Source organism: Furipterus horrens, unplaced genomic scaffold (genome assembly GCF_987537825.1).
Source record: "Furipterus horrens unplaced genomic scaffold, mFurHor1.1.pri manual_scaffold_1, whole genome shotgun sequence".
NCBI lineage: Eukaryota > Metazoa > Chordata > Mammalia > Chiroptera > Furipteridae > Furipterus > Furipterus horrens.
Window position 1 is genome coordinate 25,521,833 of NW_028327171.1, and position 12,005 is coordinate 25,533,837.

A 12,005-nucleotide genomic window follows, 5' to 3' on the forward strand; every position below is an offset into this window, starting at 1 on the left:
GCTGGCTGGAGTAGCCTTTTTATTTTTTCAAAAAAGAATGCCTGTTAATTTTGATTCAGTTTTGTTCCTGAATGACTGTTTTAAAATGAGCTGAGAGACTGTTACCTGCCCATTTCTGCATGGCTGAGCAAATTCACCCGTAAATCCAAGTTTCTCTTCATTTCCATCACTATACGTCTCCAAATTACAGAGAATTCATTCCTGAGCTGGAGAGGTGCCAGAAGTTTCTCATCTAGCTGTCTGTGGGCTGCCTTTTTCTTCCCCCTCTTTGAGGCTTTCTGATGCCTAGAGTGAGCTCAACTCAAAGGTTTCCAGCCTCACACTCGCCTCACATTCCCCCACGGTCACACCGAGCTCCGTGAGTCTGAGGAATACCGCGTGCCAGCATCCCATTCACAGTCTCCTTTTACCTGCAGGTGTTCCAGAAACTTCAAAATGCGTCTGGTAATGTATTTGCTCCTCTAAACATGTCACTTTGGCATGCATTATATGCAGCTGCTTATTATTTTTTAAACTGTCTTCTGAATAACGTGCCTGCTAAGAAATGTCAAAGGGGGCTTGTAGAACAGTATAAGCTTAATTAGTGGTCTAGGTGTGCATGCGTGTGTGTCCCTGTTAATGTAGGCATGTTTGGATAAATATGTACTATTTATATACACATATGTCTGTGCAGGCAGATATCACTAAAGGAATCTCATTGAAAGCACTACTTTTTATGTACATCCAGGTTTTCTAATCAGATCTGTAAACATCTTCCACAGCAGCAAGTAAAAGAAAAATACATTTTTTATTCCCATGCAAGTGGCACATTTTAGGCACCTATTTGAAAAACCCTACTTTCTTTTTCTTTCATTCTTTCTTTCTTTTTTTAAGGTGATTGTGTCTGTGTCTATGGGGAGGGAGTGTCAGTTTTTGGAATTTTGGAGAGAAGAGTTATCTCGCTGCTGCACAAGAGAATTTTCTACCCCATGTTACCTGCCTTCTTAAAACTCAGTGATCACTGAGGGGGAAGGATGTGGTTCTGCTTCGGAGTAACCCCAGGGGGATGAGGATCTGAGCTGCAGCATTCAGCAGGCATTTTAGGTATTCTAAATACTAGTGCTTGAATAATACGTAGGTGGGGTAGACTTGCTATCGCCAAGTCCTGCTCTGTTTCTTGGCTTGTAGAAATCATATCCACACTGTGCATTTAGGATGTGCATGTGTTTATTGAACTCCAGTAAAGCAGCATGAGAGTGTGGGCTCATAAATCACATTATTTATTTGCCAATGTTGGGTCCTACATTCTAAAATTAAGAAATTACTTAGCAATTAATAATACATTCAGCATCCTTGTCTCATTGAGTGAGATTTACAGCCTTGGGACTTGCTCTTGTAGTTATAGAGATGAATGATTTCAGGTTCAGATTTAATTGCTATTTCAAATCATTACTATAAAGATGCTTGCAGTACCTTACTTTATTTAAAAGACTTATTTTGTGCTATGTTTCAGATAAACAACTTGACTTGCATATTGCTCACTTGTATAATAGATATTTGTTCTCTTGTCTTCACATTATAACAATTCTTTCACTTTGCATCATGTTTTTGCTTTTTGAGAGATCAATAATTTAATTATTATGAAGATGAGAAAATAATGTAGCAAATCAGAATTCACAAGGAAAAGTATGTTTAGCAGTTTTCTGAGAAATTAAATTAACTAGGATTTCATAACTGGGTTTTCTAAATGCTCAATGGGTACTGATATTTGAAAATGGAAGCAGCTTAAATGTAAACTTGTCAAGTGGAACAGATTAGGGTAGAGTTACTGCCATCTTGTAGTTCCTCACTATATTTAAAATGAAGTAGTAAATAGGTTAATTATTTAATATTCAATATGCATTATTTTTGCATCATGATGTTGATTATAAGACAATTGATTTTCATTTGTTTTGAATTGAAGATGGTTGTAAACTTTGGTAAAGTAGTTTATTGAATTATAAACAATAAAATAGATTCTTGAAAACCAGTGTGAAAACCAATATTTTATTATTTGTAGAGCTGCATATTTATAGAGGATTATGTGTATTTCAAAAAATTACACAACTTTTTTTTTATCCTCACCTGAGGACATGCTTATTGATTTAGAGAGAGGAGAATGGAGGCAGAAAGAGAAGGAAAGAAGCATCGATGTCACAGAGAAACATCAATCAGTTGCCTCCTGTACATGCCCCAACTGGGGACCAAACCCACAACCTGGGCATGTGCCCTGACCAGGCATTGAACACACTATTTTTTTGTTTTTTATGAGACAACGCTCCAACCAACCAAGCCGCACTGGCCAAGGCAAAAAAATTTCCTAACTTTTAAAGCTTATTTTATTAACCACATTTAATTCATAATTACTTAAAATGCATTTCAGTATGTACAAAGGGTTCCTTGAAAGAGCATATTATATTAGGAGCCATTAAAAACCTATGTAGGCTATTAATGTTATACTCATTTATTGTTCTGTGTATAAGAGATTTTTTTAGGAACTATTCATTTACAATATTTAAATACACCTAAGATTTTGACATATCTGATGTAGGAATCTTGGCTTTGAATATGAATATCTTGGTGAGAATTTCAAATCAAACATATAGGATGGCTAAAGTTTTAGTAGCACTCTTTTAGTATATATTGCAATATACATTAATATTGCATACAAATATTAATATGCATACAAATATCAAGCTATGTAAAAATACTCCTTTGATTCAACTCCTTATAAACCCTTTTTATCTTACTTTTGAAGTTGGTTATTTTGTTTGAAGTCTGTTTCATAGACACTGTGTGGTAACAGGAAAACATTCAGTGCCATTTTCTAGGAAATATCGTATGTACAAAGTAGCGAGAGGAAAGAATGTCATGTTTGCCATCTGCCTCTAATTATGGTTTCCCACTGACTTTTAGATGTATTACAGATCAGGCCTTTATTTTATAAAAAGATTTATATTAATTACAGTACCTAAAATGATTATAAAACACTTAACCCATATAATTGTTTCCCCATTATATGGCAGATTGTTTTATGAAGCATTTCCTTTTTTAAGGCTCACATAATAGAAAGAGGATATAAAAATATAGTTTGTAGACTGAGGATGCATCAGCAGCTGAAAACATTCATTCTTTAAGTAAGCTTTGATAGAGTCTTGCTTTGCCAAGCCATCTCCTAGCCTTGGGTGAAAGGGTAGGTGGTAGAGGGGAAGTCTTGTCTAAAGAAAGGGGAGAGTCTGTTTCAGCTCTTCCATTACTAACAATTGTTCATGAAGACACAGACATCTTCAACATGGTTTGAGAATCGGATTATTTTTTGTTCTACTTAGTTTCAAAATGATACAGTTCTCAGGCTTTAGCAGTAGAGAGGAATGATCACAGTTAGGATGGGCAGGGAAGACTGGTCAAGGAAACTCTGGAGAAGGTGAGTTCCCAACCAACTTTTGATGCAGATTATTAGCATGAACTGATGAAGAGATGAGGGATAGGCACTTTGGGTAGATGGAAAAGAAATATAGGAAGAAGAAAGTCAAAGCAGGAGACAACAGGGTGATGACATTGGGTAGAAGTGTCATATTTGTAATAAGAAAGGAAACGAGATTGAAAAAAATTGCAAGGTTGGGTTTGAAATGTTTAAAATTAATTCTCATTAGTCTTATTATACCCTTTAGAAAATTCTTTGAGAAAGTGAAAATTTCTTCTCTTTTATTAACCCCAATAACCTCTGTACATGGCATTTCTAAGTCTATAAAATAATAATGAATATTTCTTGAACATTTGCTATGGGCCAGGCACTGTGCTAAATACTTGGAAGTGCATTATCTCTCTTACCCTGACCTATGTGATTCAATTGGTTGGGTGTTGTACCACAAAGTAAAAGGTCTCTGGTTCGATTCCCAGTTAGGGCACTTGCCCCCACAAGAATCAACCAATCAATCTTTCTCTCCCTCTCTTTCTTGCTCCCTTTCCCTCTAAAAACAAAGAAACAAACAAACAAATAAATAAAATCTTTAAAGAATTTATTATCTCATTAAGCAGTAGTCCCTACTACTTAAGTCTTCATTTTACAGATGAAGAAACTTAAGTACTGAGAAGTTATATAACTTGTCAAAGGTTACACAAGGTCAGAAATGGTAGAGCTGAGTTCTGAACCCAAACTCAGGAGCCCAGCCTTCTAACCAGTACATGGCAAGGCCACTTCAGCTTGTCACTCTACTTCTAGTTCCAAGTCCAGGTGGATATGACCTTTTCTTGAAGGTTTTGGAGCCGAGAAGTGACATGATCATAATGGTCTTGTGGGAAGGTGAATGAGGTCATGATGTAGAGGCTACACTGAAAGAACAGCAGTCAGGAGTCTGAAAGATCAGTTAGAGCGCTATTTTGCTATTACAGGCATGAGGAAACGAAACCTTGAACTAGGTGCATAAAGAATGAGGAAATATGAAGCACAAGTAAATAGGATTCCAAGTTTGATTAAAGGAAGGTGGTAAGGGGGAGAGTACTCAAAGAAGAATTAAAAATTTGAATTGGGTGGCAGGAGGCTGGCCTATGGAAACTAGAAATGGACCGGAAGGGGCTTTTGTTAAGGGAAGCTAATGAGAGTCCAAGACCTGTCTGTAGATAAACCATCTCCTTTATTTCCCCAAATGAATGACACACAAATCTTTAATTTTTCTCTCATTTTAGGCACTGCTTATTCAACCCCTCAAGTTCTGCCTGATTTTTAGTTTACTGCCTTAATCCCTAGAGCAAAGAATAAGGCATGGAAGTCAAAAGTTATGTTTATAGACAGCGACCATTTTGACAAAATTTAGGCTTCTTTTTTCAAATGCAACTGTACAAATACCGTATTTGGATCCAACACAATTTCTAACAGCAAGTTTCAGGAATTATTATTATTATTATTATAATTCTTTGTTTTTCAAAATGATACCTTTGCTTTATATAGATCTGATTCTGGCCATCAGAGCCTAGCACAACTAGCTTTGCCCATTGAGTCTTTGTTCACAAGGTAGATAGAAGAGCAGACACTGACATCATGAGATGCAGATATCTTCTCTGAGAGAAGGCTTTAGACAGCTACCTCTCACTGCCCAACTAATAAAAAGACAGAGGTAATTGATCTAACACAAACAGAAAAAAAGACTACATTTATTTTCAAATAAAGATTCACATAATATAAGGTTGTGATGTGTAACTGAAAACCCAGTTTTCAGTAAAAGGGAAATAATGGCAAAGACTTAATGTTAAATAAGCTTTAAATACAGAAATGAATAGTAAGTATTTTATGGATTTGCAATGCAATGTGAGGAGCTCAAAGTAAATATTTAATTGCCCCTATTTTTTAAATTAAGTTTATTGGGGTAACATGGGTTCATATGGTCATATAGGTTTCAGGTGTAAATTCCTATGATATGTAGTCTGTATATAGCATTGTGTGCCCACCACCCAAAGCCAAATCACTTAATTGCCCTTAAAAATGAACAACATAATGGAAGAATTTGCATGTTCTTCCAGGCTGACTTGTTTTACTGTATAGTGCAGGAAAACACTTGTAGTAATATTACATGCAGCAATACTACAGAGCATCCATAGTGCACAAAGAAGTAAACTTTTAAGAGGTGAACATACACAGACTTATGCCTAACAAGCTGGGATAAGCAAAAGATAAGCTCTGATAACATGTTGTTCTGTGACAATAACATAGTTCTCATGTCCATTCATAACTAGGGCTGCCAGACTCAGGAATGTAGGATTTGTACACTCTGACCTCCAGAGTATGAATCGATTATAAGACAATGAGTAGAAATTTTTTTCCCAGTCCCAGACTTAGATATAGGAGATTATGTTTTCCTGATTGCATTAAAATAAAAAAAAGTCAGTAAGACACTGTAACACGAAAGGGAGGGGATCCATCCAGGTCGACTTCTGTGATTCTGTGCTTCACTCTCAACCTTCAGGGCAGTGATATTTACTCCTCATGACAGACTAATGAGGTAAGTATTACTGATTATTACTCATCTTATAGATGGGAAAGCTGGCTAGAGAGGTTCAGTAAATTGTTCAAGTACACACAGCAGGTGAGTAGCAGAATAGATCTGAATCCAAGGCTGTGCTGGGTATGGTGGGTATGAGCAAAGCAGTGATGGGTGGGCTTTCCCACCCAGAAACTTCTTCTCTGAAGCTTTCTTTTCTCTTGCTGCTCTTACAACCTTGCGTTCTTTCTGTATACAGTAAACAAATACAGTTGTAAACTCAGGAAGTAGCACCAAAGCTGGTGTTTTTTGTTTGTTTGTTTTTATGATGGGCAGCTAACGACTTACTCAATGAGATTAAAAATATGTGGCTATCATAATCTAGTGATGTATGTCCTTGAGTGTGGGACCTGCTCATCCTCACCCAACTATGTCACTTTTCTTTCGTTTTTTTAAAAAATAACTTATTTATTTGCTTGTTTATTTTTAGAGAGAGGGGAAAAGAGAAAGAAAGGGAGAGAAACATCATTGTGTGGTTGCCTCTCACTCGCGCGCCCCCAACTGGGGACCTGATGTGCAATCTAGTTATGTGCCCTGACTGGGAATTGAACCAGTGACCCTTGGTTCGCAGGCCGACGCTATGTCACTTTTCTTAAATGGGCTTTGTTGATATTTGGAATTGGGAGAACTCAATTCTGCCTTCAATTTTGGTCCACACTGGATAATTTGAGCTCACACTTTATGAGGGAGAGCACATGACACAAGCATATTATTAAAAGTACATGAACATTCTAATGTACAGAACTCTGATAAAGGAAGAATTAGGTATGATACAACCCCCAGGAAGCTCTATTTAGTCACAGGATGACTCTCATTTAGCTTCCTCATATATCTCATTCCGAAGAAACAGTGGAGTAGAATAAATACAAATTTTGGAATTAGAGTTCCTGGGTACAAATCCTCCTTTTGTCGCTTTGACAATCCACTTTAATATCTCCGAAGAATGGGGATAATGCTTTGTGTTGCTGTGAGAAGAAGATGGGACAAGTATTGTTCCTGCCATAGAATAGGTGTTTAACAAATGTGTTTAGCACATCAATAGGAACACAGAGGCAGATGCCTAAGTAGTTAAAAGTACTTGACTCTGGGCTCCAACTTCTAGGATCAAATCTGAACTCTGTCATTTATCAGCTGAATGACCTTGGGAAATGTACTTAGCTTCTCTGTGCCTTAGTTTTCTTGTCTGTAAAATGGAAATGATGAGAGTACCTTCCTCACAGAATCGGTAGGAGGAATCCATGACTGAACGTAAGGAAAGCACTGAGGCAGTGCCTGCCACACAGTAAGCACTCTGTAAGAGTGAAGCCTCTCTTTGGGAGGTTCGGTTCCCTGAAGCCTTGTTTCTCTGCAGAGTGGGGAGCCTGGCAATTCAAAGTACACCGAAAGGCAGGTATTTCCAGTTTCTTGATATTTAAGGCCTAAAAATTACTTATTTTAATCAGTGTTCATTGAATCATTGATATTATGTACTTCAGTCTGACAGTTTCTTGTACAGGCCGTACCCATTGCTGGTGAAGTTCAGGCTCTCACATTCCAATTGTGGGGAACTGTAAATTAGTACAACCCCATTTAGATGGAAATTTGCAATATCTATTAACAGTTTAAATGCACATCTCTTGATTTCCTGATTTTACTTCTCCTACAGTTGTACTCATAACATTGAGCAAAGAAGTGTGGTAGAGTTGGTTGCAGCATTGTTTGTGGTACAGACAATCTATGAATAACTAAGTATACATCTAGAGAAAAATACTTAAATAATTTATGATATGTCAATGCAATGGAATACTGCAGAAGAGATTTAAAAAACTGTTAGAGCTATACAAGTAGACATGAAAAACTGTACAAGCATACTTTTAGGAGAAGACAGGCATTTTTCAGAGCAATGACTATAGTATGAATGATGTTGTTTGTGTTAAAAAGTAAAAGTAAGCAGATATGTGCTTACCTCTACTTGCTTGTTAAATCATAGAAAATTCTCAAAACATATATGAGAAATCATCAGTAGTGCTTACGGATAGGAAGTGGAAATATGCATTGAGTGGGTACTTTTACCTTTCACTGTATGGTTACCGTTGAATTGTTCAACATGAGCATGGATTGCTTTTACAATTTAGATACTAGTTTAAAAAAAATTAGTCTTTTATGCAGGTATAATCCTATACCTTGATATAATATTTTTGAATTATTGAGCCAAGTGTCATCCTAAGTTAAAACAGAAAATGTATGAACTCATTGCCAAAGTTCCTATTTGCTCCCAGGGAGCAAAAACCAAATGACTAAGGAGATTTCCTAACATCAAGTCACAGGAGAGTCTTAAGGTCCTGTGGCAAAAATTCCTGTTTTTCAAAAGTTCATGCACTTAGAGAGGAATCATTAAATCAAAGAGCATTAGATTGGAGAAGGGAACATTGAGTAAATGACTTTTCCTCGGGACTTAATAAATTGAATGCTAAACATGGGGGAAACATTACACATGGGACTCTTTTCACATACGGTTTCTCCATATTTCTAAAACCCCTCTCTTATTCTTTTGCAAAATGCAATATAAAAGTTACATCGCTTTTGAGGGCAAAGTAATTTACATGCAAGGTTAATCAAGATTCCCTGCCCTTTGTACTTTAAAAAGTGCTTGCACATACATTGTCTCCTTTGGTATTCACAAATGAGGTATTTAAGACAAATATTATAGAGCTCGTTTTCTACCTAAGGACCTGAGATTTGGAGAGGTTAAGTGATAAGTTTAAGCTGGTCAGTGTGTAGCTGAACACACAAGGACCCTTGGTTATGTCTTGGCTGTCCTTGCAACCAGCAGCCAAGGGCGCAGCTGTGTAGCACAATCACTACTGTGGTTGTGAAGCTCGTTTAGTATTTTCTCAGAATGACTTTTACTCTTGTTGCTGAAGACCCAGGAATGGCCAATTGAACTTTCTTCCCAATGTGAATTACAAACCCACTGAATTTAAATGATTAAGAGACATCTAATAAAATCCAGATAGATAAGGATTTCTAGTTCAACTCTACCCCTTACTAGCTATGTAATCTTGGGCAAATTGTTCCTTCATCTATAAAATGGGGGTAAAGATAGCATTCATCTTCCAAGGCTGCTGTTGGGAACTTAAATAAAATAACGTATGCAAAGTGCTAGACAGATGCATGGAATATAGCAGTGTCAATACACACCAACCATAAAAATAATAGTTAATAATATTACCAAAAAATCAGATTTCGGGTCAGTGGAGCATGCACAGCTAGGATAGCAGCCAGAGCTTTTGTCCACTTGGGGGAGATAGCAGGAACTGCATCCCAGAGTGGGCAACAGTCAGTCTCTTTCCTTTTGAAGGAAACTTCCTTGTAATGACAAAGAACTAAGAACTAAGAGTCACTGAGCCTCATTGCAGAGGCTTGAGTATCTCTGACTAAAGAAACTGCCCCCAGCTTGGGACTTCCGGCCAAGATGGAGGCTTAGACGGACACGCTAGGTCTCCCTCTACAACTAGAGAGGAATACAACTACTTCAAAACAAAGGATAACTAGAAATTCCAGAAAATAAAACTACACGGAAGCCCAACATATGAAGTTATAAACCAGTGGTGCCATTTGGGCAGGTAAGAGTTAAAGAGGGCAGCGCTGTTTGCGGTCGCACCCAGAGCTGCGGGCGGCGAAAAATCCCGGCGGCAGTCAAGCCCCTGGCGTGCGCGACTCTGGCGCTGGGGAGAGCGGCCGCCGCATCGCCTTGAACAGTGAGGCCCAGGGGGGCGGGAGGACGGATCCCGGTCTCCTAGCTGAATAACTGTGTGAATCCATCTTGGACCCCCGCCCCCAAAGAAAGCACCACAGGACTGCGAAATAGGACAGGCGCCGGTCGCTGAATTGTGACGCGTACACAGGCACTGCCCCCTACAGCCGGCCCAGGAAAACAAAACGCATCTGTCAAAATGAGGCAGACAACTATAGAAATCCCGGTGGCACAGCTCACCAGGCAACAGATAGAGAACCTGACAGATGAACAGATAAGAAACCTGTCAGAAGCTCAGTTCTGGGCCATTGTTATCAGGTGGCTTACAGAATTCACAAAAGAGCAGGAAAAAGATAAGAAAGAAGCGAAAAACATTCATAACGAAAGGAACAAAACCACATACGAGACAGATGGTGAGGAAAAAAAATCCAGAGTTCATTTCAACAAACTGGAATATGGAGAAGGAACAAGCTGTCAACCAATGCAGAGAGAGGAAATGGGAAGCAACAATGAGAGGATCAGAAACCTCTGGGACAGCTATAAAAGGCCCAACATAAGAATCATTGGTTTGCCAGAGAGTGAGGAAGATGAACTAGAACTTGAAAAATTGAGTGAAAATATAATAAAGGAGAACTTCCCAGACTTGGGGAAGGGAATAGACTTGCAGGTCCAGGAAGCAAGGAGAGTTCCCAAGAGACTGGACCCAGGGAGAACCACTCCAAGACACATTATAATCAAAATGTCAAAAATTAAAGATAAAGAGAGAATCTTAAAAGCAGCAAGAGAGAAGAAAAGAATCATGTACAAAGGGGTCCCAATTAGACTATCAGCTGACTTCTCAAGGGAGACCCTGCAGGCAAGAAGGGACTGGCAAGAAATATTCAAAGTAATGAAAATCCAAAACCTACAACCACGAATACTCTATCCAGCGAAATTGTCATTCAGAATAGAAGGACAGAGAAAGTGTTTCCAGGACAAAATAAAACTGAAAGAGTTCATTAGATCCAAACCACTGTTATATGAGATGTTAAAGGGACTGGTTTAAAAAACAGAAGCTAGGGAGATGAAACAAAGGCAAACTAAACAGGCAACGAGAGTGGAAAAGGAACTGTGGGTACGGGAAGCATATTGGGGGGAGGTCAACAGGGAGGGGGAGTGGGGAGAGGGAGGGAGATGATATAGGAATTGGGGATCATGGTAGGAGGGAATGGAATAGACGGAGAGAGGTTGGGAGGAACTGTATGCACAACTAATGGACATAATCTAAAAGCGGGGGACAACTGGAGGGAGGGGGGGCCACTGGGTGGAGGGGAGCAGAGGGAAGGGAAATTGGCACAAATGTAATATTTTAATCAATAAAACACATTAAATCTGAAAAAAAAAAAAAGAAACTGCCCCCAGCTTGAAACCAGTTTTCTAGTTTATGGTCACCAGTAAGATGAGGTAAGTAAAAAAGAGCTGGTTATACAAGGCTTTAACACAGGACAGCAATCTCCTCTAAGAGAGCCACTCTAAGATCTTCTTGCTCTGGGAGTTTGTCTTCAGTCTCTTAAATTTCAATTTTAAAAATCAGAAATCTGAAAAGCCAGAGCTAATAATTCACATAATGAATGATGAAGTGATCTAGTTGCTATTTAGCTTAAAAGTATTTTACTAGTTCTTCTTTTGAGTTTTTTAAAACTTATTTTTCTTTACTACACAATTAATTTATAGTTACTGCAGAAAATATACAGAATCAAAACAGAATAAATAAAGTCCTTAGAAAAAAATCATTGTTTATATTTATCTTGGTATGTAGTTATTGAGACATTTTATAAATAAATATATTTATTTTTATAAAACCTGTAAAACACTGTACATACAATTTAAGACCTTTAGCACACTAACAATATGCCATGCACATCTTCTCATATCAATAAATGTTTTTCTACAACTTTGTCTTCAGTGGCTCCATGGTGTCCTTTTGGGTGGACATTTCATAATCTTACTGATCTTCTAATGTTGAATGCTTAGGGTTTGTTGTTTTTTCTGCAAGAAAAATTCCTCTTAAAAATCATTGTAGAAATCCTTTATTTTTTTCTTTAAAATAAATTTCTAGAAGTGGAATTTCTGGGTCAAAGTAAACATGAATTTTTAAGGCTTTTGATGTCAAATTGTCTTCCAGTTAAATTTTACCCTTTTACTACAAGAGTACAACTAGATCAATGACTATTTAA

At 37.8% G+C, this 12,005-nt stretch overlaps 1 protein-coding gene across 1 annotated transcript in view; it reads left to right on the top strand.

The window, feature by feature from the left end:
- The first annotated feature begins 371 nt into the window (after positions 1 to 371).
- SCHIP1 (schwannomin interacting protein 1) overlaps positions 372 to 12,005 on the top strand; it is a 670,407-nt gene continuing 658,773 nt past the window's right edge. Inside the window, exon 1 of the mRNA XM_090273287.1 lies at positions 372 to 444. Coding sequence (XP_090129413.1) covers positions 436 to 444 — 9 coding nt within the window. The 5' untranslated portion in view covers positions 372 to 435. The remainder of the gene's footprint in view (positions 445 to 12,005) is intronic.